The sequence below is a fragment of the Opisthorchis viverrini genome (genome assembly GCF_000715545.1).
Source record: "Opisthorchis viverrini unplaced genomic scaffold opera_v5_1, whole genome shotgun sequence".
NCBI classification, from domain to species: Eukaryota; Metazoa; Platyhelminthes; class Trematoda; order Opisthorchiida; family Opisthorchiidae; genus Opisthorchis; species Opisthorchis viverrini.
The window spans coordinates 7317515-7345247 of record NW_008751657.1 but is presented as its reverse complement, the minus strand read 5'-3'; the positions used below and the strand labels follow the sequence as shown (position 1 = coordinate 7345247).

The following is a 27733-nucleotide window of genomic DNA, read 5'->3' as shown; positions in this document are numbered from 1 at the left end:
ACCATGCGTGCGCCCATTTATACATGTATTTATACATACAAACGTGCACACACGGTCGTAGCGATTATGATGACAATCAAGTGCGGAATAGCTGTGGACAGAGTTATAACAAAGTTAACGTCCTACCTAATGTTTGGTTGTGGACTGACTTGGCGTGAGATATAAAACGGACAGTTAGTGTTGAACTGAACAAATTCCAACCGGCCGTTGTGTGCGTCAAAACGTAACTTAATCCGTGATGATGTCTAAGATTTGCTTGATTCTTGGTGAGTTTACTCTCTCGGGTTCTATAAACAATGAATTATTGTTTTGCTCGCAACCAACCGTTGGATAAACATAAGTCTTAGCCACCTTGGTGTCACGAAATCGTCCATTTATGAAGTTTCCAGCAGATGACCGAAGTGGATAAATAGGTCCACGAGGTCGGCCAATGATTACCCTCTATAAATACCTGATATAATTGCTAGGAAGATGGGACATATGCCAACCCTAATTGATACAACGCCACGCAAGCCTGTGGAAGCGCAGGCTCGTGGTGTATGCAGCTAAATCCGATGAGTACTATTTTGTGCAGGTCTAATACTGTGGTTCTCAACCTACTGAAGACCGTATAGCCACACCAGCGTGTGGCTACATCTACCATTTTCGCGGACCCGAAAAAATTCATTCCAGATGATACGGAAACCTTTAAAAATTAGAAACTAAATCAACAACTATGAAATAATATGGACCGCTCTAAATGCGAACGGAACAGTGGGCTGTCAACAAAAAGATTGCCATTTGAATGTACACGATGCACCTGACTTTCAAAGCCCAGTTGACTTTTTCGAACGATTTCAAAGCCTGACCTCTACATCGTCAAGGTTGTGGAGGGAGGTGGACCGTGAGCCAAAAGTCTCGATTTTGTCACTAAGATGTCTAGGAATTAAACCGAAATGGGGTGAAAATCAAAGAGCATCAGGGTTCACTGTTCCGTCAACGGCTTGCTGGCAGGGGTCCGTATGTCGCTCACCAAAATATCTAACCTTCCCGTGGGGCTTAAAACGGCTATTCTCTTCCTTCCTACGTCCATGGCATGACAGTCAATCTCCAGTATGCAGTAATGGTTTCCTGGTATTAATAATGGTCATAGTTCAGTGAAAATAGCTGGCGTAGCTATGTGGGCGAGCGAGAAAATCAGGTAGTTTCAAGTAGGGAAGCAGTGTTAGGTCTCGAAAAATTTCTCGCTGTCAAGGAAAATAATCAAAAAGCAAACATTGTAACAGAACAAAATGTCACTGATCTACCTTTTGTAGGAATGATCTCGAAGTCTCCATAAAACACTAGGCAAGCACCGTTGAGTTATGAATGTCTCATCCGGTAGATTATATTGGACGTTTATGCAAAGTTGTTCAATCTAATAAGCTTGCTGGTATCTTATAAACCTGTGTGATTTAGTGACTGGTTTGAGTAGGAGCATGCATTCTCACCCAGATCAAACTCACATTTGAATGACGTTTGTAGATTAGTTCGATATCTCTTGAGGTTCATTGCGTATGTCATCATTATCGTCATCGACAGCATGACATCAGTGTTCAACACCGATGCTTCACTGCCGTACAACCATTCATGGTTGTACCAGCTTGTTGTAATCGAATTTACCTCCTTTTGAGGAGGAGGAGGAGAATCAAGATGAGCTGTGACATCAGTTGGAATGCTTAACTCTGGCACGATACCGCACACAGAGGCTGAGTATCGATGTTCTCTCCACCTGGTGATCGTTTTCTTTTGAAACGTGCCTGACGTGTTGCTGTAGCTAGTCTTCACAGTTACTTCTCTGAAGTTTCTCAGTCAGTTATACAGGCAATTTGTGATAGGAACAAACCTATCGAAATTGACTTTTGTTCCAGTTTTCTCTCATGCGTGCTGTTTAATCCCTAATATTCTCCAGCAAACGTTCGGGAGCCCCATAATTGTTAGATGTTACTTTTCTTATGTTATACTAATTATAATTTCTTCTATTCTTCTATCTAACCGCTATGAAGAGCATGTGTAAAATAGAGAGCAAATAATCTTATAAGGTCTCATTTGTTATGCTCCGGATGGGAAACTGAGAAAGTTTACAAGGCAGGAAAATACTTTTTCATCTATATATTGAACCGCACAGTACGTTATCACTTACCACATAAAGCGCGGGTATTCAAACTCCAATTAGCAGAAAACAGCTTAGGTAGGCTAGCAATGGAACGATTAGATTTGGACAAAAAAACATCAGGTGATCACATCATTCTCCAGTGTTGGATAGTAGTTATAGGCCCATCTGACCAGCAATGTATGACTCAGATAAAGGATGAATTTAGTTCGGTTTGCCTCATTTGATACACACAATCTAGGGTAATAAGAATTGATTGCAATTTCTGCAATTTTATCTTTAAGTTTTTATTTCCGGTTAAACCCTCCCAAACTCCACACTCCACAAGAATCCGGGCTACCTACTCAACGAACACTCACGTTGGAATCTGCATTGATTTGCGAATTTCCCTCAGTAAAAATATTACATCTGAAGCTAATATCGACCGGTAACCAAAATCCACAAAATCTGGCATGGCGATCCAAAACATTCCTTCATAATAGGTGCCACCAGAAAATCAGCCTTAATGTTGGTGCAACACAAAAATTTCTTACTCATTAAGGTTTCGTGTCCCGAGAAGGATTTACCGGCATGATGGTAGAAGGGAGGTGCCAGAAGTTTGCGTTAGCTTAAAAGTATGTCTTCACTGGCACTCAAGATAGGTGCAGGTAAATCGTCCTGCTCAATAAGCCCTCCTAATAGACAGAATACCCCTCCAGTTAAAAGCAGTCCGGTAAAGATTGATGCATACTGACAGGCCGGTCCACAACGCCTTATATATATATATATATATATATATATATATATATATATCAGGATATATTTTGTTCTATGATATTCTGCTGCCGAATTCGCAGTGCACAGAATAAGCGCAGCCAGGTCTGCGTCCCCATGTGATTATGGCCCGAAAACACGCATGACAAGAATTCAGTCATCTCTCTTTATGAGGGCCACACGAGAGGGCCGACTACTGACAGCCTCTACAAGGCGCCTCATGATACCAATAAACTATTCAAGGAACAGACCAGAATCAATCATTTCTGAGTAGCGTCATCTATATGGGGTAGGTTGCGGTACCATACGTAATAGTTTACGCTTTTCTAGAGGGACCCATTCAATTAGCTAAGCAAAAATGGACTGATCTGCTAGATGATCCCTTCTGGAAATGTCATTACTGTAGAAGTATGCTTCAAGGGACGACCAAAAGTAAAGGTTCCTGAAACGTAATCTCCCCTGAGGGTATGCTCTCTATGGGCGGCGGCAATTCTTCCAGTGACTGAGTTTTTCCCAGAAGAGGCCAGTTGTGTTGGTCACTTCAGAGCGACAAGAGAAATTTTGAAACGTCATGTTCCTTGATAACTCATAACCCCACTGATCCTCCACCAACTCATCAGCATTAACTTTCTCGAGATGAATTGTGCATGTGTTTTATCTGTCTGTCAATGTTGGAGATCTTTATACACGCATCGCTTGGAACTTCATCTAGGAAGCTCACAGGGCTCTCGACTTTCAGAACTCATGCACGTGTGAAAATATGTTTTTAGATTTGGAGGTTCTGGCAATCTCTTCCAAATTATCGCTCGTATGTCCTTTCGCTTTCCGGTCGGTCGATAGTTTAGGTGGTATCGCAATGACATCTATGCAGCTTTATCTGCTTGCGCTACAACTGACCTTGTAATGTTAAAACGGAAAGGATACGCACAGTATACCATAATTGACGGTCACGCACCTCTCCAACGTCAAAATGCTTGATGATGACGTGGGGGCGGATATTTTACTTAATTGTATTCTAGTTAACATTTCCTAATAGTTATCCCTGCTGTAACACATGACCAGTGTCCAGGTGGGTTTAATTGTTCACACTCACCACGTAAGAATAACTTGTCTTTTTGGTGCATCTGGTGCTCTCTTTTTGCACTCAGTGTACAGTAGTTGTTTGTGGCCTCATCTAATACTATCATTCGCATAACAATATGGTTTTCTCGGGAGACATATCCCGAATCCCAACCGAATTCCCGTTTATGATGTTCTTCTCTAATAGCATGTGATTCTCCTTCATGTTTCGGTTCGCACAATATTCCAGATGATGCAGTATATTTTCATGAAAGAAAATAGTCATAAGGTTGCTCAAAAACTCCTCCAACGGCCACGACCACTTTGATTCTTCTTGAGCTCTACAGCTAGACGTGAATTTCTCAGTCTTGTAATCCATATCCAGCTAAAGAAGGTCATCATAAACGAGAGATTCACTTAAATCCTTCCTCAAACCCAATTACTGTATATATGAGAGTACCGGTATACAAGCTTGACAGAAACTAGGAGACTTCACCAGTCTTATCAGCCTCAAGAGGGACGAAATCGTCAAGGAGGGTTGTTAAAGAGTTTTCAGCAGCCTTATTAGTAGCGTGTTGCGTCTGATTTCTGTGTCTGTTCACCTTCAGTTGGCTTACCTTCCCATTCTTTGAGCAGCACTGCAGTGGACCGTGGTATTCACAACATCCGGACCGAATGTGTTCACACTAACGAAGGAAATGCAAAGTCACCTAAACGAACAAATCTCTGCAGAATACGACGCATTTTATGTTTACGAAAACATGGTGAGTTATATACGTTGAACACTTTTTCGCCTTCGTCTATTTTTGATGAACCTTCTATTTTGCGGATTATTTAGAAGTTTAACTGCCTGTTTACTTTTGAGCGCAGGAGAGCTAGGAATGGACACCTACTAAGGGAAATGTTCCTTAACTTTTGGAGGGTTAAGTGACTCTTCAATGGAAATAAAACCAAATTTCTCGTTAACCTTCCCGAGGAAGTCTTTCACACACCATAAAGTTGCGAAATCGGGCTGTCTTCGGATAAAGTTTAACTACATCTTCATTTACTGGTACCAACGGATTAACTACCGGCTGCTGGATCAATTAGGCACTTTAAAAGAAGGCAAAATGATCCATAGTAAACGACCCAGAAGAAAGAGTTTTTCGCCTCCTCAACAGAATGACCACTTCTTGGAGGGTCTCTCCCCGCACATGATTTTCGAATTCTGTAGTACAAAGTTGTTGGCGATTCTCAAATACCAAACTTCTACTAAGTTACTCCTAAAATACTTTACCCACTGACTAAGTTGTTACTGAACGAAGTTCATAACAACATTTATTTTAGAAAAGTTGTTTGAACTGAGTTCTACCGAGCCAGAACTGACAGGCAAACCGACCACCCGACCAGAAGATTTAGCTGTTTGTCTTGTGGTCAGCAAAAGCAACTCAAACCTGATTTCCAGATCTTTTGTCTACGCTACTGTCAGTAACAGAAACTTTTATCCGAAACAGCTATTCCATAAAAAATGTAATTTTGAGGACTACGATGAACTTTGGTCTCAAATATGCTTTAGAAGTTACCCTGTCTCCCAAGAAGGGGCTACCATCTTGGTGTGTTATTTGAAAATGGTAAAAACTTCGGGAGACTGAAATCCACAAGGACAGAACCGACAAAATCTTTCCCTGGAATCCATACCGTTTAATTTCGTACCAGCTAGCCGATTCCAATTGGTTGATTTGTGCTCTAGCAAATAATATTTAGGGGAAAAATTTGTTTTTTTGACAAGAAATTCTTTGATCTGGATTACGATACATTGACTTCGCATTCAGGAGCACACCCACAAGACTAACCAGAATAGTGCTTCCTCCTTCGGAAAATCCCCTCCAAATGAGAGTCGGCCTTCCTTCACGCAACACTACCTAGACGGTTTGTGAGAACATTTCAACAGCTCGCTGCTGATTCCGCCTCGCCTGATATTTCTTAGGTAGGCATACCCTCAAAGTTCCCATCGGTTGCGTATCCCACTTGGTCAAGGATGTATCCAAAGCATTCAGCAATGTTAACAGAGTTGTTTGCTTCACTATTTGAGCATTCATGTACTTCTTTTAATCAATTTGGGTTTTTTATGGTCTTTGTCTGCCCAAACAAACTAACTGTGCACATTCGTACGCACTGACATTAACGGAGCTTGCAGTGGTTACTTTGGGCTCAGGTCGGTCCACTTCATCCTATAACTTTCCACAGCCATCATATACAAGCTTGTTATATGCATTTGCACGAAAATAGGACCGATGGCATTCCACATATAGTACTCAAAAGATATTTTTATTTGAAACCCCCTCCTCCTGTTGCCTCGTGCTCAAACTCAATTACCTGGCTACCGCTAGGTTGGTAATTAATGATCACGAACGGCCCAAGGCTGGGGTACCTAATAGTGATCCACAACTGAGATTGTGAAGTTGTAATTTCACAATTCTTTCAGAACTGGGACAGCGAACAACAAAGCGACTCACCGCTGAGCGGAATTAATTGTCAGATCGGTACTTATGTGGCACAACCCGGTAAAACCATGCCTTTTTCTACACAGGGTAGCACTTCCACATTGTGCGAATCAACAGAACACTTCGGCCGACATGAGCTGATTAGACCCAGCAGTTTGGCGACCCCGGCTAGGATGCCAACTGTTTGACCTTAGAATTCGAACAAGCAATCCCGCCCACCGGGGCAGAGGGTGGGGTGGGAATGTACTTTTCGCAATACCTAAAGGTGAAAAAACTAACATGCGGGTGGCATTGGTGGACGGGTGGGGAGCAGACATTCTGTGAGAAGTACACAGTGGGCTGAAGAGAAAGCCCTCTAAGGCGGACCACCGGGGCAGCCCACACAAGGACTAAGCTCACATGGACGGAGAAATTGGCCGAATGGTCTCGCTGATATTTTCCTCTCTGAGATAGAGCATGAGCGATGGTCATGTAGAGTGGAACACACTCATCTGACATGAAAGTGATTAATCCGCCGCACTTCACCATGTTTGGTCAGCCACTCAGCTCAGAGGGTTTTACAACCCTAGCCCAGAGTAATCGTAAATTTAGTGCATTGTTTACCAATGCATAGAAGTTGAAGTACACAGGAGACCTTGAACTTCCTGTAGCTGCGATGTGTCACAAATTTATTGGTATAGCATGACGTGGCGTGGTGCCAACATCCATCCTTCCGTGAACATTGGGAAAAAGGATTGAAGGAATTTTTGTTGAAAATGACGAATGACGAAGCAAACACCGGCATATTGGGCGAAAATAAGATAATCTAGTCCTAATCTTGCTGAGATGCTGAACCGTGTGAAGGTGAACGAATCGGTTCGTCGGATGAGAAGTGTAGCCTTTTCGAAATTGTGCTTGAGGATGGAAGCAGCATAGATCAAAAAGGTGAGAAGTGCAGCGGTATCAAGATACCTTCACGGCCATTTGATCACACTGAAGGCACTGCGCTTTGTTTCTTGGAATAGACGCCTAAATGAAAGCTTCTTTCCGTTACAAGCACAATATCTTTTGTTTTTCGGGACTGATAAGATCAGATACAGTTACCCACCTGAGTAAGTGCTCGCCACTGAGTTAGTTGCACCACATGTCTGGGTCTTACTCATCCGGTTAGTTAAGCACAGATATTGGAGTTTACTCAGACGATACTGATCATGTTTTAAAAATTCTGATAACGAAAAGAAACCTTATTAAATACTGGTCGAGTAATTAAGTATATAGTCTACTGTTTCCTCCTATAAGTGCTCTGTTTAATACAGATTCCACAACAGGAACGCCTTATGCGTCACGCAGCTCTTGTATATGAGGACTTGACAGTGAAGCTCATTCTATGTGACAGAAAACAATCAGTCAACAAATTAGACTGGAGATTCAACTGACATTTAAGCTCATTTCTCGTGTATTTTATTCCCCAAACGAATGTGCTACCTAAAGGTCTTGTTTCAGTTTCAAAGTAGTGAAGTATGCTCCTTCACATGGCACCACACATAAGGTCAGTGAAAACTCGAGCAGCCCACATCTGTCTTTCTTGGGGCCCATCAAGTCAGCCCAGTCCCCGAATCGCCATCAATCTTATGTCACGTTTGAATACCAAATTGTAAGGTGGTCAACATCATTTGAAAAGAACCCCTTATGAGAGAAGTTATCATATGAGGATGATTAGTCCTGGTTCGAGGTTCCCTACTATTTAACCCGTATTGGATGAAACACTCTGCAAGAGAAGATGTCTGACCAAAAACGGAATGACGCGACCAGTGATTACTATGACATGCATATGACGCATGATCCGATACTGGACCAGCGCATGCCGGATTATTTCACCTGCTAAGAACCGCCCATCATCTTCACATCATGTGGCCCCTCAAAAAGGTGTGTCTACTTAAAGGTTAACCCTTCTGTTTGCTTTATGTTGTCCCTTAGTTAACAGATAGACATTCCGTTCGCCAGTGCAGCGTTTATGAGAGTAACAAAGTTACCAAGACGAGACGCGTACGTGTACCCGACAAGCTACCTTGACACGTACACGCGACACACCAGTCGGATGAACAAAGTTACGTCATGAGAAACAGGTGGTATAATCTAAGTTTCAAAAGAAAAGTGGCCGAATCTGACTACGAGAGCGGATGGTTGGAGGGCGAGTAAGGGTGCACGATCGAACAACTACCCCCTTGCGCACAATTGGGGTAATCTAGTGAAAAAAATATGCGTCACGCAGCTCTTGTAAACGCTACACTTCAAACGGAAAGGCGTGCCTGACTGTCTGTGAAGTCATCACTCGAAGAAAAAGTTAACATGTGACCACGTGATTTGAATTTCAGGACCGAAGAATGGATGACATTGTTTCCCGTCAATCACACCAATGAGCAGCCGCTCGTGACCGAAAGTTTGCGCATTCAGCTAACAGCCGGGAGGTTGCGAGTTCGAACCTCCTGTAGGTTCGTGACATGCAAACTGCCAGTGATTCCCAACACGAATGAAACAGCCATACAGTGCTTATCGGTGTTCAGGCAGTGACTGACTTCACTTACAGGACGAAATCCACAATAAATCTTTGAAACTTGTCTATGCTACTAACAAACTAACTAGTGATTCGTCCCTTCTCGGCTGTCCAAATAACAAAAGCTATTGGAGAGCCGCATTGTCAATAATGCTTCACTTCAGTGATTCGCGGAGGTTGTGTATGTTTTAATTTCATTTGGAGGACTGCTATGGAAAGAGTGCTGAGTGAGTAACTGTTATTCCACACGAATTTGTTCCTCAACTAGCGGACACCTACTAATAAGTATTAAGCAACAATCGGTTGTTTCGGAGCCGAACCGAACGACTTGCACGCAAGTCGTTGGGTCAGCTGAGAAACAAGATGGGCAGAGTAGGGACGTGCTGTTTAATATCATTCAGTCTCAGTGGGACAAAATCAATAGAAACAAGCTTATCACTAAAATAAGAGTTTTCACATCAATTCGTCGAGATTCAGAAAAACACAACTCCTCCCTCACAATACCGTAGAAATTTCCCTAGGAACCCCTTCCCAGTCACGCATCATTAAGATGGTATTTTATACTCCAAGTACTTACTGATATCCCCGTTCTTGAGTAGCCTGCAACTGAATTGATGTCCGAATATTTACACAAAGTCTTTCTGAGGAAGAGCTTCGTTGGTAGACAATAGCTGCCGTATCTTGAAATTCAGTGAAACTTGGGGTCGCATGACCATGTACAATGTTGCTCGTTCAAATCAGTGAGCTATCCGCAGCTCACACAGAGGTCATAGTCCTTAAATGCAATGTGTCCAGGGGGGCTGGTTTAGTGATTTGACATCGTAGAACACCGAATTCAAGAGACGCTTTAAGACATCAGCGTCTCTCTGTTTGATTCCTTTCATGGTCCGTAGCCAGAACATGTTCGGATTGCCCAGTATTTTCAAACTTAAAACCTAAGTATAATCCATTGCGCTATCCGAGCTGACTCAAATTTTCTTAATGCTTAAGAATGACGGGACTTATTTTAATGGCTGTTTATCTGTTGACTCAACCTGACAATTGCCTTGCAAACGTTGCCTCATCACTCTAGAAGATATAATCAGACCCGATTAATTTTCCTCCCTTATTGTATCAAGTTTTCAAAAAATACCATTAAATGTAGTCTATTTACGATTTTCGCTGCGTCCTATTTTGTCTTCTTCGTTGACCATCCGTTTTCTTTCGATTTGGTCCTTTTTGGACACTATTTGCATCCAGCATTAGGCCCCAATTGTTGTTCCCAAAAATCCTGCATTAGGCTGGGAAAAGCACCGTTTTTTTACCAAAGTTACGCAATGTTTCCGCGACATGCGCACCAGACGAATGTCACTCCCATTACAATTAGCACCAGATTGCGAACCGAAGAAACAGACAAAAGTTCAGATCTACTGGACTCTATTGGGATAGAGGAAGAAAAGAATAGTTTTGTAGCAAACGAAGGCGGGTTCTTCATAAAGAGACGATGTTTACAGGAGTCCTGCGTTGTCCTAATTGAATAGGTTCGCAATCACAACTAATTATGTCAGTTTGTGAATGTTTGGAAGTCGGAAGAGGTGAGGTACCAGGTCACAAACAGGACGTTGCTTGTTTTCAGCCACGTATCCTCAACGCACTTCAGTTCAGTTCCAGACCTAAGGCTGCCACCTTAATGTGGTGGTCGGGTTTGGGTGTTTCAATAATCCTGCGGGCTACACTAGCTAAAAATTCGTTCCACAAGGTGCAACCATGCCAGGAAGGCCTGAGGGAGCAGCCAAACCAAGAGCAGCGAGACCCCGTACTACCAGTAATCGTGCTGCGAAGCAGTTTCGGGGTAAAGTCATACCGTCCTCTGCAATAGGAGTGTGAAGGCAGTAAAGTGTTCGCCACAGGCGATCAGCATGTTCATATTTATGGAAGCAGCGATGCTGCCTTCCCTCGAGGAAGGACGGGTTAGAAAAGGTCGGCCCCAAAAACCGAACACTCCGATCGCCCAACGGTTAACCGTGACCGCCGGCGAATTATTGAATACGGTCGAAATACTTTTAAACTTAAAGGGCCCGGTGCTGCTCAAAAGGCATTTACTATGTACGAACGCATCAGGAGTGAGAGAGTAATGTCCTACCCCCTGCGCCTCCGAGTACGACGGCGCGCCCAAATCCCTCAAACGCCAAATAGTGAAGATCCTCAGGAATAACAGAGAGCTCTGGTGGACATCGAAAGTTCGGGAGATGGGGGAGTCTTTTGCTACTCAAACCTGCCATACCCTATATCAACTGTTACGGTCTACTGGCCCTAGGAGAGCAGCGGTCAGTGAAACGATAAGTGAAAAAAGGCTCAGCAATTCACTCGCAAATCGTCTACTGAAAAGATGGGTCTAACATTTTGAAGAACAGCTTAGTTGGCCTCCTACAATCCAGCCTGTGGAGACAGTGCATACGGGCTAATGTAATGTTAACCTTGATTGCCCGTCGGAACAAGAAATAAAGTACAAAATATCCGTACTGAAATGTAACAGGGTAGCAGGACCAGACGGTTTGTATCCAGCCATCTTCAAAGAAGACGAAGAATGCCTGGTGACCCATCTGACAGCTTATTGGTGTTATATGGAACGAACAGAAGGTGCCTGCGGAATGGAGATTGTCGACAGTTATTCCTCTCTTCAAAAAGGGTGCGCGGACGCTGTGTGAAAACCACCGTAGCGTCAGCCTGGTAGCTGTGGCATCGAAGGTGCTCTCTGGTCTTATCCCTTGACTAAACACAGAGAGACAGATCCACAAAAATCAAGCTGGATTCCGTCCTGCTAGAGGATGCATCGATGCGACAGACTCTGCAACAGCGGCACTGTTTCCAGCAGCCAACAATGGTAGTGTTCCTTGACTTGAAACCTACTCTTGACTCTGAAGACCGTCAAGCACCATGGCAGTGTCTGTGGAGCAAAAATGTCCCTCATAAATTAGTTACCCTCCTTAAGGCGCTGTACGCCGACTCCCGCGGTCGTGTGACGGGAGGTTCTCACCTGAGTTCACCACATCAAGTGTCATGCAGGGCTGTCCTCTTTCACCTTTGCTCTTCAACTTCTTCATTGATACGATCTTGAAAGACTCACTACCAGCCTCCAATGCCTTTGGGGTGGAATATCTCCTGGGTCGTCCGCTCACAGATAATGAGTACGCAGACGACATAGCTCTTCTTGTGTCTGACCCCTTGGTAGTGGAAACAATATTAAATAACCTAATTAATTCTGTCTCACGGTTCGGCATGCGCTTCACATCTGCAAAGTTTAAAGTGCTACTGCAAGACAGGTTAGGCTCAAACCCTGGCCTCATGCCTGCGAATGAGCCGCCTGAGAAGGTAGATAAGTTTGTCTTCCTGGGTAGACGTATCAGTCCTGGTGGTCTAGAGAAAGAAGATATTTCAATCCGGATGATAATTTAAAAGTGTCAAAGTTTAGAGGGCCTGCAGATAGATTGACTGCCATGGATTAGTTGAAAAAAGAGGGGCGGGGTTGAGTTGAGGGCCGGTTTCAAGGGCAAATGATAATTCCTGTTTGCTCAACCGAAGGAGAAGCTTTGACTTGGAAGTTTGACCTAGGATTTTTTAGGGTGTAGGGTTTTACTTCCTGTACCCTTACCGAAGCCTTGAGCTCAACAATCTGACCCACGGAGCAGCAGGTAAAAGGGTTTCACTTGAGGGGCCTTGCCCAGATCCCAATAATCCGACCTGCTGTGATGTAGGGAGACGACTTGATCCGAGTAAATAGAGCTAAAGCGCAGATGTTTCACTCCTGATGCTAATAATTACGGAAGCTCAGTTCGAACCCTAATCGGGCTTTCGGCAAGTTTTAATTGTAATTCGACTGTATTGCATAATTCGCCTATGGTGACGATTAACCGCGTTTTTAGAGAGAGCTGTTTAGCCCACTCTTTTTCGGGAGAAGGAAACACGGCTGCCCGCATAAACATGGGCATACCACCTGCAGGAAACACCTTACTGCCTTTATACTACTATCGCAGAGCTCAGTATGATTCCAACTCCAGACCACGACTACTTGTACAGCACAAGGAGTGGGTGTTCAGTAACCAGAACAGGTTTTAAGAAACGAACAGTTGTCCAGAACTTGTCTTCTTCGCCTTATGTACTAAATTGTTAATACACGCGAAGGGATAGAAAGAACTGTCAATATGTCCCAAACTGGCAACGTGTGTTTGAGGGAGTGAGTAGTGTTAACCATTATTACATCGTCCGAAACTCATGGGGAGTTCCATATCCTTCCTTTCATATGATTAAAGAACCACTGGCATGAGACAAGTGATGAATAGCAAAAGTCTATGGCAATTTATTTAGCGAGACGTCCGAAAAATGCAGTCAACCTGTCGCTTTATAGCAGATAGTTTGAAGTGAACCAACGAATTGGTTGTAGGTGAGTTGCAATTAAGCCACCCCCTTGACTTAACATCACATCAGTCGAGCCGCAGGAGAAATAGGATGACCCGGACAGGCATGGCGGCCTAACAAGCTTGTTTTCTGGGAAATTAGTGCTCAAATACTGCCTCATCCACTTCGATGTGGGGTTACCAGATGAAACAAGAGCTGTTTCAAGTACCCGCGCAAAGTGAGAGGCCACTTTCCTCTGATATGGTATTTTTTGTCACGTTTAATAAAACACTTCAAGAGTCCGTTGCCACTTTTGCGCTTCGGTAGCTCATTGGATGGCACGGTCCAAACTTCTCACATGGAACACTCTTATGGACAGACGCGGAGTTGAACAGAAAGTTAGAAACTAAGGCGTCCTCTACGTTTTAGTGTTTGGGTACAAATTAAGGCGCTGGAACTACCGGATGAGCAGAGAGTAATCGGAACTTGCATCGGGCTATTATCTAATTCTCATCAAACTTATAAGTAGTGTTACTCCGTAGTCTTGAACATTGGTTTAAATAAATCATAAGTTAGGTTTCACGAAGCACATTCGTTTGAATGTCACCAACGCTTCAGTTTGCTAATGAGCGTCTAGCTTCTGATGACAGCCGGCTGTTTCGGAACTAAACCAGAATTAACCACCCGGTGCAGCATAAATTCAATTGACGAAGGCTTATCTTGCTGCCACGGAGCATCAACGGAGCACCGCAAGAAAGACTTTGAGTTCTAGAATACAATACCATTTTGTTTACTTCGTTGTTTGGCCCCAGATTCGTCACACTTCAACCGAAAGCAGTGAATCCCTCAAGGTCCGATTTGCGAGCCAAGGAGCCTGGGATGATTAACTTTCCAGTCCGAAAGGGCGACTGCGAAGATTTCAAGGCTGGTGAGAACTATGTCCGGAATACTATGCACCGAATTCATGCCTCTTCAATGGAAAAATCATGGAGGAATGTTTGGTTACGTTAAGTAATGTAGGCACCCTTGATTTTTCTTTACAATGATGAAAGATATTGAGCTGTATTGAGCTAGGAAACTGGTCTGATTTTGAATTGAAACAACTAATTCCGCTGGAATTAGCGATTTGCAATAAGTATAGCTATCTCACGACAAGCAAGTGCGTTCCGGGAGATGTATACCGGTAGAAGCCTCAGGTAACATAACTGCTCAAAATAGCTTTCTTCTCACCAAAAAAAGATCTTTTCCAACACATGTGTTCAGACAGTGTATCCCATTTCGGTTCAGAAGAGTGTGAAGTTATTTCAATCAGGTTGCGTAATGTGTAGACTGGCACTTTTTTTTATCTACATTACTTCTCCCAAGAGTGTTTTCTCTTTGAATGTAAAACTAGAAACCAATTGTTTGTTCCTTTTTTCCCCAATAAGGTGGTTCTCCCTGATCTCTCTACCACGGACTACTCAACAGATCTCTAAGATGACTTTTCCAAAAAGTTTTCGATGTGTATATCTGATAAACACTCATCAAACCCATCCACTTTCCATTCTGTTCTGTGGGTATTCGGTCTCATGAAGACCACATGTTAAGTGATTAACGTTGGTGTTAAGCCACTACCATTTACTGAACCGTATGTGTATTTCACGTGAACTGTACTGAGCATTCTCTTTCACGTGCCAAGATGTTGAAGAGGATGCCGTCTGACGCAAAGCTTTAAAGCTGGTTTCCATTGGCGTTACCAAGAAATCACTACGGGCAGTTTCACAAGTTTGGTCATTCATCCATATTTTTAAACATGGCTGTGGTACTTCAATGCAAGGTATAGTTTCCTTCAATGCTCTTGTCCTCACCATTCTATACCCCATCAAGTCAGCGTCCCCCATTTTCATGTAAAACTACAAGTAGAACCGTGGTGGGCCGGACAGTCTTGCCTAGGGCTGAAATAGAAATAAACAGCATCTGGCAATCGGGTGGTTCGTCTCAGCGAAGTAACCTCGTTACCCTGGTTGGACACAAAGGCAGTTTTGTGATCGAGGTCACGGAGGCCTGTGAAAATGAAGGAAAATAGGTGTTTACATTCAGGTACAACCATTGCCCATAACCTTAAGATTGAACAACAAATACGAAGTCTAACAGTGCACTTTTACGATTGAAGAAGAGAATGTCCACCTTGGAAATACCTGTGAGCAACGCTCATGAGGCACACAAATGCACAAATGACTCGACCCATACATGTTGGGGGTCGCCTAAACGGTGGTGTGTTGACGACAAATGAAAACTTCATAATCGTTATTTTGAGGGAAGGTAAATCGAAGAACCCGCGAGCAGTGACTCATACCCTGGCCGTTACATTCCAACACCTGGCTGAACCGTTTGAATACGATTCACAGATGTCCCAACGGAATGGAGTCCGATTGAAGTTCATTGGAGTGTTGGATGATTTTCATTTGACTTCTGTAAAGCTGAGGGTCCTGTTAGAATTTAAGCGGATTCTTCATAACGTTTAAGGGCGTAAATTGGAGTCACGTCGTGTTCAGAGAACGACTCTCATCAGCCTGTGTTTGGTTAGTTATGTTACGTATTCAAGTGGCATTTCGGACGAAACCTCAGCGAATGAAAACGAAACTTCTTTGGGATCGAATTTAAAGTCTCCAATTAAACACAAACGATATATCTAAGTGATTTATGCGTGAATGTCTTGCTAGCTTGGCGTTCACATTCATAATGAAATCCATTACCCCGAACAGACGGAAAATGGCGGTATTCACACTTTCCCTGATTGTCCTAGCACTTATTAGCTTATAAAGTTCAACGGAATCGGCTGAATCCACTTAGAAGAAATTTCCTATTAAGGTGGTCTGAGTCCGAAAGGGAAGACTCCAAAATCTATTTATCCTTACGTTATGAACCCATAATTTACAAGTGTTAGTAATCCATACTAACGTGTGACGAATTCAACATTCAGCATTCAGTAACTCTGCTAGTTACAAATGATCTAATCGCTTGGTTCTCCGTTCAGCTTAAAATTCGGTCGATCTGGTAAACTGTTCACCACGCCAGGTGAAGTTTCTGTATCAAAGACAAACACATCCCCCGAGTGTTCACTAAATCCTTCTGAAGCAAGAAGTTGATTTTTCGTGAGGGAAACTACTCACAAGGTTGATGAACACTCTTCGACCGACCGAGTAGTTTCCTTCATGAAAAATGCTGCGACATCTTGAAAATCGTGCCAAATGAAACATAAGGCGGCCTGTATACAGTAGTTGCAGAGTATCATAAACGAGAAATTCGGTTGAATCTCTTGTGAAAACCAAACTGACTTGCAAATATGTGTATTTCTCGAAGAAGTTGTGTTCTTTCAAAAACTGTCGGTAGACGAAACCCATTTTTCAGGGAAACAGTATAGGTCTTGTTGCTGTTCTTCTTCTGTGCGCTACTCACGCTGTTATGAAAATGGATCACGATGGAACCTTACAAGAGAGATAAACACACGCTCCTAATCATACGGCATATTCATACTTTGTCAAACCTAGTTGGTGTTAACAGTTCTAAACGTCTACTGAAGGTAGTCTGAACTGTTTGGAAGAGTCGTCGTGCGATAATGGGCTACGCTTCCATATATCTGATAAGTCTTCATGTACCATAGAAAAAGTCTTCTGTTTAATGACGTTTTACACAATATTTTGCTACAGGCTCTATTCTGTCAAACACTATGTGCCTACATAGTTCAAAAAGATCTACAATAGTCCATCACGCAAATGGTAGTAGGTTTTATAACTCAATAAAAGACGGGTGCTCAGTATTCGCACAATGGAATTGAATTTTCGAAAGCTATGACGTGTCTCTGATAGACCGAAGCAATTGGGTAATTGAGTTCAGCGTACCAGTCCAAACTTTTGAGCCCCATTTAGGCATCCCGGAGTTTCAGCGATGCTGGGAAATTATCCCAAAAGACTTCTCAGCTAGAGGCATGGTTGCTTCAGTGAACAGTGAAACGTGATGAGCTGTAAAAATATGAACGTTGATTAGGACGGTTTTTGGCTTGAGCACATACGCAGCAAAATGCAACATTTTGGCGAGGAAAGTTTTACTCCACTTGGAAAGATTTTGCAGCTGAGAGCATTGTGCGAAAAATGGGCACCTAAAAGACGCTGCTTGTGGCGTCTCTTTTCGGCAGACTGTACAGTTTCGAGGACTTCTTCCACTCCTACAACTCGTCAGTATCGTTAGCTTTTTTCGCCAACAACATAGTGTAGTAATGCCACATCTGCTGGCGACCAAGCCTTCCAACATCAGACAGACTACTTTTTGGACAGTGTACATCCACAATATCACCGTTTGTGGCAGTAGAGGATACTTGTAGAAGTCATTGGGGGAATGCTAAATTTTCATGATTACCATGGAGACAGATACGGCATTATGTTAGAATAAACAGTGGTTATATGCACCTTCGATTACATGTAAACGTTTACTAGTGAAGGGAGCAACAATGGATCAGTGGAGGTCGCTCAATGAATCAAATTTAGTCGATACCATATTTGAGTGTACAACTAAACAGTTTTTCAAGTTAATACACATCCAAACGTTTCACAGGCTTTTTCGGTGCGCAGAGTTCTGGCTACGTAGAATGACTTCTGGTAGCTATTGAATGGGAAGAAAAAGCGTCTGATGAAAAGTCGAACCTGTAATCTAAGGAAAGAACATAAGATTTTTAAGTAATCAGCAGCGTGGACGACGGCACACATCCGGATATGGGGTGACTTAAGCAGAGTTTGTTTTTTACCGACATACTGTGCGCCTAATCTAGTTATCCATTCAGTCTGCACGCACTTTTGGCGACCGATTTTAATTACGCTAGTGTAACATTGACAAGACAAAACCTTGACGTACTGAGGAGACCCTTCAGATTGCACATGAATTGTTCCCGGTGTTGGCGTATTTGGTCACCTGCAGTGGGACTGTCATATTGGCCTCTCGAGTTTGTCGTATCCTCTGTTCTGTTGTGCATATTAGGATCGACTGCGGTTCGGGCTGGATGACAGGTTTTCTGCCACCTCCCGCGTAAATGAATCAGGGTCATCGCCGAAAATAACGATCGTCCGTTGCCATGTGGACTTTCCTGTTAAGTATTGGAAAAGGCAGTCACAAAATATGGAAGGAAATACGCTCAATCAACTTATGTTTTCCTGTAAACGATATAATGGCGCTCAGTTTTCGCACAATGAAAGCTACGACGTGTCTCTGCTAGATTAAAGCAATCGGCCAATTGGGTTTAGAGTACCACTCCAAACTTTTGAGCCCCATTACGGCATCTCGGGGTCTCAGTGATGCTGGGAACTTATTCCACCAGACTTTTCTGCCAGAGTTATGATTTCTTCGGTGGACAATGAAATTTGGTGAGTTGCGAAAATATGAATGTAGATTAGAGCACATACGCAACAAAATGCAACATTTTGGCGCAAAAGGTCTTACTCCACTCGTAAAGGTTTTGCAGTTAAGAGCATTGAGCGGCTGATGAGCCCCCGATATAATGAAAGGCTGGTTCGAATAAGGGGTCAGCTTTGATTTGTCATGGCGACCGGGACCAACAGCCATTTTGGATTATGCGTGGGCGATGGGGAGAACAAGTAACATACAACATTCAGCAGCTTCGTTTCACTCAGAGGGAAAACTACACGATCAGGGTGAATCCTTCAGTAGACAGGTGCTTTGAATTAAACTACTATTTGGACGGATTACTGTGGCATTCTGTATTTGTCAATCAAATCATATGTCAATGTACCTAAACAGTATTTAACATGCCACCCGAGTTTTTGCTGATTTGAAGACTCAGTAAAACCTTCCAAAAAGTCCAGAAAGTGGTCGCCTTTACCACTAGCATTCTTAACAGACAGCAACTGCAGGACAGGCTTACTTTTCAGAAAAATACAACCAATTTTCCTGTTCCTGCGCAGTAAGATATACGGGCTCATCAACCAGACATTTGCTGTTACCATTTCAGGACCTTTAGACAGTTGCGAAATATTTCAGTAAGATTTTCTAAATCACCAAACGCGAAGTTACAGCCGAGACGGTGTGAAGTTACAGTCTTAAGAGATGTGGACCTCTTCGAGTCTCACGCTACAGACTGAAAAATCGTTTGAGAAAGCCTTTCTTAAGTTTCAGTCGAGACATCGAAAAGCACTCACATGTCACTTAGAATTCGTATCCATACACTGCTAGATAAATTGCAAAGGGAAAAAACACGAGCAGCAATCCAACTGAGTTTGTGGCAGATTTCGGTGAAATACCAGAACGCATGGTGACGCACTGGTGGCGGTTCACTTGAAGTCTGCTTGTGAATAAAGGGTATCTTACGGATAATACAACAGCCTTTAAGCCTGATAAGGAGAGTTCAAAGAATGTCAGCCGCAGCTAGATAATCGCGTCCTAACCTCCTGTCTCTTTCAAGTAGTTCATTGGGTTAACCTTACGCTTTACCCGGTCGATTCAATCCTTGTGTGTTAGAGCCCGCAATCTTGGAAAGACAACCTATGTTCTGCAGGGAAGATAATTACTAAGCCTACTTAAGAACACTTGGAAACATGGAAGCATGCAGACGGCAACGGCCAGTGTCGACTCCTAAACGGAATCAATGCTGAGTTTGGATGACAATTTTGGCTTGCACCATAGAACGTGGACTTCTTGTAGTTGAATTGGCTGTCAGCGATGGAGTCGTAAAGGTATTGAAAGACACTCGTTCTGAGTCGATATAGGGTGAGTGATTCACCACAAATACTTCGACGTAAAATGGCATGGCGGGACACTGATGTAACTGCATAGGCTACTAATGAAACGCGTGAGTAATATCTGTTAAAAGAAGTTTAAGGCGCCATCCCTTCATCTAATCGAGGCTGAGTCGAGTGTGTTTGGTTAGTTATGTTACTTATTCAAGTGGCATTTCGGGAAGCCTGAAAGTAAGCATGAAAATGTTGATTTTCCTAAACTCATTGCAAATGAGGGTTTTACTTTTTTCGTTCTGCCGGTAATTTACAGAAAACCACTGCGTTTGCTGGAGTCATCTTAGCTGATAGTATGAGGTGTGACATTAGGGATCCATATACCTGGAGTCCTGTCTGTGTTGGTACTGAGTAGTCAAATGCTGATAGAGTACCTCAAGCCTACTTTTCCCTTTTTTACTTCCCATTTTCCCTTCAGGCGGCATACTTCTCACGTCCTTCAGTTGGGCTAGCCGGATTTGGAAAGTTTTTCCGCAAGGCGGCCGATGAAGAGGTGGAACATGCCAGAAAATTCACAGAATTTGTCAACCGACGAGGAGGCGTTGTCACGTTGAAGCATATTATGGTAATTAGCTTGCTTTTCGAGATTTGTTTTTTGGTGCAGTAACACTAAGCTACCAACAAGTGATAAGTGCCAAGATCAATAAAGTAGCTTGGTAGGACGAAGGATACCTCATATTTCCCGCACCTTGTTATTCAAACAATTGAAGTCTCAGGTATTGACCGTTTTGGTGGTTTTCTGTAAAAGGACAGTTGAAAAGAACGGCCGAATAAAAAACCGCAACAAGCTGATGGGCCCTCGAATTCATCCTGTTGGATAGTTGCGAGATTGGACAATATCTCAGTTGGTTCACTTCCGTTCCATTCATCCTCCTCATCCCCTTCCAAGGATATTCTGACTAGGATGCGACATACTTTTTCATGGTGAAACTTTTTACAGCTTTTCCTGAAATCTTGGATAAAGCTCTTATGATCATCCGACTAAAAATTAAACTGGACGCTTAAAAACATGATAAACGAGAGATTCATCTGGTATCCAGACGAGTCTCCCGTCAAAACCGAATTCGTCAGCAAATGAGTGTATTTCGTTAAAGTGGACGCCATTCACTGAAGCTTATCAAAAGTGGCAACCTAAAGGCTTCCCACTGCAAGAAAGTCAGGCATAAAAGCTCGCTGTAAAAGCCTGGAACTTTTGAGACTGAAAATCACAACCAAACTTCCACTAGCTTTGATCCACTGAAACAAACATGTCTTGCGAATTGCTGCTTGTCGAACCTTTCGTTATGTAGGTGATAACATCGGGACATTCAGTTGAGCGCCATTGCCGAAGACAGAGTTCTTTCCGTTTGAGATTCTCTACTTTATACCTGGTACTTGAACGATCACAACACACAATTTGGAGAACACTGGTAATAAGTCAGGTGGAAACTTTTCCGCCTCATCCAGAGAAGAGAGCAAATGGCCCTCGAGCCTCAAATGCCTCAATCGCATTTGACGACAGACTGACTCCTATTGATAGTATCCGTGTGTTTTGTGCTGCAGTAACCAATACTGACTGACATTCAATTAGTTCCTTGTAACTATAGTTTATAAATGCATATGTACACGCAATTGCACTAGTGCATGCACACACGTGCTCCACAAGCGGCTTCAAATTAAGCACACAATCACGTCTGGATTTCTGGGCGTGATTTGAGCCCGATAAGTTGTAAACATGCTCCCGTTTCATCCATTCGTCGGTTACAGAAGCGCGAAAATACGCGTTAAATTCTACAGGATAGACTTATCCCAGCGCGACCCCTTATGCTGCAGATCACACGGACACAGGCGAGAAGGAGACATGGAGAGTTTTCTCTAGTTCTTTAGTCCCGAAAAACATATACTAATCACCATGATGGAGGCCAGCATCCAATTTAAAAGCATCCATGCTGATGAAGACTGAGTATAGCAACTGGTCGCGCAGTGTCTTAAAGAAAATCATGCCTGATTTTTAATGATAGCTTATATTCACCTTCTTAACCAGTTACACGGAGTCATGTCCTTTGGCAAACTTGGACGGTGTGTTCATGTGCCGCTGATACGATGTCAACGTATGAATTCCCCATGCAAGTGAAATCAAGTTGTAGAATACTCGAGACACATGACCAATACATAAAAATCACCGGAGCCACTGAGGCAATTTTTCAAATGTTACAATGTTTCGAAAGCGGAATCCCTACCCTGTCTACCCTGAGATTCATATTTTGATATCTGAAACGTTACCACGTACCCGTTGGACATGTTTCTCCGTACAATTCACCAATTCAGACTTTTCTTATACGGGCTTATTCTGAGACCCTGATGCTCTGGCCTTCAGACTACAGTACTGTATACGAGAAATTCAGGCTAAGTTGTTTTGGTCCCAGAACCACATAGATCACCCCACGAATGAAACGAGTGAACAACAGACAAGAACCAACGTCTTCATATAAATTCATCAGATGGGCATCCTTGGTTGTTGAAATACAGTGCTTATATGGTTGGTCTTTGTTTGCTCTATTTATACCTCTTCTTTGGGTGACTAAGAACCCAGTACAGAAGTTGTCGACAGATGGGTGAGGGGTTGTGCAATATTTGTTCATCTGTTTTATGGTGTCTCATTTCCTAATGTTCATTACTGTTTTCAGCCAACTCCAGAGTCAACTCCGCAATCGTTTACATCCGTCAAGCAGGCCATCGCTCTAGCGATCGATAAAGAAATCGAAGTTGGCAGGAAAATCCACACAATGCATATGGTTGCTGGAGAAAACAAGGATTCAGAGGTAGGTGGCTTGCACTAACAGAGTGAATGAATCGAGTTAATAGAAGCCAAGGACTATCGTACAGACGTTCTCTTCAATTCCATTCCCTTTGGCTTTTTTAACATTCCGCATCTATCTGGGGCACTCAGCTTTCAATACCGCTGAGTAGACTGAGGAAACACGATCACTTTTTTGTCTATCTGTCATTTAGCTGATCCATGCGATCGGCATCGACGAGACCATGGCAACTCACGTGATCGTCTCGCCGACGTGCATGCGTCCGTTGGTTCCGCCGCATACCGTAGGAACAAGGAAACAATGGAATATGCAGTGTCAGTAATGGCAGTCTCACTAGTGTATCAGCTTGAGTCTGTTCCACCAAGGATGGATGCCAATAGTAGTTAGTGTTGTCATTAGAACTAGCGTCGTAACATCGATATCACACAGGTGCAGCAAATACTAGACATCCTGTGAGGGCCGTGAGAATTTAAGGATAACATTTGACTGCTCTCAGACAACCCGATTTCTGGACAATTTCACCGTATGAGCTGCGCCAAGATCGTTACTTCCGACCTGCAGCTTACATGTCAATATTTCTCGAGCAGCACCGCGTCCTTTCTTGTTGAGACTGCCTACTTTAAAACGAATCATTTATAGGCTCGGAAAAGTTTGGTAACAATCGGTACATTTATTGCTGGGCAGGGTTTCGCTTTTGACACGAAAGCTTCGTCGATTCCAAGTGCCAGGGTAAGAAGCTGGTCGATATTTAAGGTGCAAGGAGGACCAATCAGCTAATTCAAGCTAAATCTCTATTAGGTGTCGGCCGAGGGATATTGTGTGTTGGGCTGGGTCCCCAAGTATTGGGCCGATGGGAAACCTACATGGAATTGGGTCCTGTCTAGGGTCTGGTTCTTCTGTTTCGGTCCCCTTGATGACCCCTCTTGAAGGTCATTTGCACTTCCTGTCCGTCTACGTGGATGAGCAAGCGCTACGATAGTTGTATAGGAAAGAGGGATACCGTGAACTTTGGTCGGGTTGGGATTTCCAACCCCTTACTGTTGCTAATGGTTCTCCGTGCATTGACAACCACACAAACTGATCGAGATCCAAACACACTCTTATGTCCTCAAATATTTCATCCACCGAGAGCTGTGTCCGTTCCCCCAGTGTCGTGTCTGCCAGTAACAACCTCTTAGTTATCTCCAGAGCATCTGCCCAAGGGATGTTTGTGTACACTGAGATTGTCAAATCTGCCAGTACCTCTTAGTTATCTCCAGAGCATCTGCCCAAGGGATGTTTGTGTACACTGAGATTGTCAAAACTCACGAGAACTCCAAAGGAAGCCCTGCGACCTTGCTGGCAAACTTGTACGGATTCCTAATGAAGGTGCTTGATTTCCTCGTGAGCGGTTTTAGTATACCAGCTAAGAATCTGGCCAGTTCATATGATGGTTAGCCTATAACACCCACTATTAGCCTTACTGGGGAATCCGCTTTATGGATTTTCGGCAGTCCATAGAGTCGCGGTTGAATAGCACTTTTTTGGAAACAACCCACACCACTTACCTTGCCCTAAATGGTTTATTATGGATCTTAAATGTCTACCAGCTTCAGCCTTACTCTTATTCATTATTGAACCACTACTGCTACGGGTAATTTGTCGGTAGGGTTCATCGGCAAGGTCTTGCCTGACCTTTTGAAGATTGTCGTTCTTGTTCATTACTGCTGTGGCTTTAAATTTATCGACCTTGGTAATGACAATACTATCTACCCGTTTCAGTGTGTTTGACGCTCTCCGTTCTGATGGATCTCACAGGTCGATATTTCCCGAGTAGCCACACTTTCTTTTTTGTTGAGAATGCCTTCATTTAAAACGAATCAATTATAGGTTTACCTTGTTTTAGGTAGACGTTACGTTTTTCTTGGTTGATACAAGTTTAAAATGTGCAAGATACACGCATTGTTTGATGACCACCTTTCGTTGGACAGCGAAATATCAAAGTTTTGTGTCGAGGGTTGTGAGTTCCAGTCTCCCAAGAGTCTTGTGAGCTGCATACTGTTGATGATTCCCAATAAAAGATGAAACATCTTTTTCGTGATTCCCAGCCTTTCCTCATAGTTAGATATATCTTGTGGAAAAGAAGTCGCTGAATGTCGTAATGGTCATCACAACATGCTAAATATGGTAGTTCCCGAGTGCATTACTAAGCCGTTGGTTTGTTTTCCATGCGGATGCTGTCTCTTCGATGGTTGTTGCAATCCAACTTCCAAGCTCCGCGAACAAATCAACAACCAAGTTATGAGAACGTTCACTGTTCCACTGCAGATAGGTATAGACTATCCTCGTTCTTTCGATCTACACATTGGCTTTCAACTGAGTGTTGATGGTTAACCGGTCAGTGTTGTTCTACACGCGGTCGCGTCTGTCATGTAATATGATCTAGAGGCACACCAGTGGTCCTCTCCTGACCGCACTAAGCGGGTTGCACAACTACTGACGAGTGAATAAACAATAAGCCTATTGCAACTGTCTTCTCAGATTGTTGGTACAAAGATTAAGGTTCCAACTACCCAACCAGGAGAAAGTTGAACAATGCCAACAAACCACTCGCATTTCTTTTGGTTAGTCTTTTCTAGAAAAATACTTTTTGACCGCATATCTGGTTTAGTTCGGGGAGCTTCATCTGTTTGGTTGTAAACGCGTGAACCAAAGATAATTCCCGAATTTACGGTTGAGATTAGCCATAAACTAGCACTCAGCTGGTTAGAATGACGCTACATCCCAACGTGCCTTATAAACTGTCCGAGAGATTCTAGATTCCATCTTCAGTGCTGTTCTCTTCCTTAGTTCCCCATTCTTTGACCAATCAGTGAATGCACCGTTTATTGAATGACCTTGAACCGTCTTCACTAGTGGATTGTCTAAGTGTTCTTGATGATACAGAACCCTGTTCGAAAAATATCAAGAGCAACTGGGCGTAGTGTTTCAAGGTAGCTCGAGGTCTTAACCGAAGGTTTGTCAGTGGTACACTACTTAGCAAATAGCTGTTACAAATGACGAGAAATGCACCCTATTTTTAATTTATTTTGCGTCAGGCCCAGAATTTCTTGGATCCTTTTCTGACGGAGCAAGTTGAATCGATTAGCAAGTTGCGCTCGATGGCTGCCCGCATGGAATTGTGTGACAGTGCAATCTTCTTGATGGACCAGGAACTGCGTTAGACTTCTGTCGACACACTTGATTTGGTGTACATGATCCATTTCAACATCTCCATTCCGCATCCCTCCGTCAACGTTCATGACGAATAGCATTAGCACGGATGTTCATACACATCATCTCCGAGCACATCATAAATCCACTTTACATCATAAATTTGCTCTTCAAAAAGTTATTAATAACCCCTTTGGTCTTTATGGTCAATCTGGTGGGAGCCATATGTTTCTATATTTGAAGTTTCCTCGAAAGGAAGACTGAATTCACTTGAACGATATATTTCTCACTATTTTCACGCAAAAAACCTCCGCGTACATCTCAGGAGTCTTTTGATTTGTGCGATTCTCACTTCCGTTATCGTTCGTGGCTTTACTCAAGAAAACGGTTTTGAAAACTAGTTTGGTATGAGTGTATCCCGGCGAAGGAAGCAAACTCTGTGAAAAAATGATCGGAAACCTCGCACAGTTGAACACTCACCTGCAAATGAAGATGTTATTACTGGTATTCTCGAATGTATCCCTGGTTCATGTATATGCTTCACAAAGACTACATCCAGTTGGGCCGATATTCAAAATCTCGAAGCAGTATCCCTTGATCCACTATCAAGTATAAGCAGGGACCAGTGCTTCCCAAGCTAAAAAGTTCTATTTTCAACGTTTCAAAGTGATCAATTCCACCTTTTCCTGCGTGATATTCTCGGCTCATTCCGGATTTCTCGTTAACCAGAACTATGGGTTTTGCGCTCCCATTAAACGCCGTAAATTATCACGACGACGGTATAGTACTCGCTTTATATTGCAACTCAGGAAAAAAGGTGAATTACATAATGTTTCATACAACCAAGCAACTCACGTCATTTCTTGCCACGTAAACCTGTGTGGTTATGTGTACATGTGTGGAAAGCTATCGATTGAAAACGGTCTTTCATAAAACGTATTTTTTTGACTCAAAAAGAAGAACCACTAGGTGAAAAAGTAACTAATAAATTACCTACTCCAAATTCTCATGTTTGTTGGCAGTTCAGTTAGACAGGTCACATAATCTGCACCAGTCTGAAGCACATCATCAAATGAATGCGGAATTTTATTGGGCCGAGAGGCTAAGCAGAAACTGGACCAGGAGCTAGCAGGTTACTTCTCGGTTCACACAATGTCGGACGCAATAAGAATAGTCTATTGCGCAATAGTTGGCAAATAATCAGCTGTTAGACAAAATTCGGGTATAATAACTCACCAAAAAGCGATGTCGTTCCTCTCACCGTTATGTTAAGTGTTTGGGCAATTAAACCCACAGACTAACGGTCCAATTATGTTTTGTCACATCAGAGTTCCAAGGTCAGTGTACCTCCCCATCAGCACAATTCAACTTTCCTTTGCTGATTCCTCATAGTTTTGTGTCCATACAGGTGGGTCATATGGGGTAACCAGTCAGCCAATTACGAACGGCAAAGGTGTGAATACCCTGGGTATATTAAAAACAAAGTACTTCATGTTAGGGGGATCGTCTTTATACTACGTTTTTCGCTGAGCTGTTGTTAAGCTTGTGATGTCACTGGAAATGACGTTCCATGGCCACAGTTGTGAGAATTTGAGTACTGACAGGCACTAGTCAACCGCGTATGCGTCCTATGA

General features: G+C 43.1%; 1 protein-coding gene across 1 annotated transcript; it reads left to right on the top strand.

Annotated features, from left to right (window-relative positions):
- Positions 1 to 125: 125 nt before the first annotated feature.
- Positions 126 to 26605, top strand: T265_00124 (hypothetical protein; the record flags this gene model as incomplete). The annotated part of the gene is made up of 5 exons (XM_009163781.1): positions 126 to 266; positions 4580 to 4707; positions 20528 to 20674; positions 22776 to 22910; positions 25985 to 26605. 5 exons carry the CDS (start codon positions 239 to 241, stop codon positions 26108 to 26110), a joined length of 564 nt encoding a protein of 187 aa, XP_009162045.1.
- Between the last annotated feature and the right edge of the window lie 1128 nt (positions 26606 to 27733).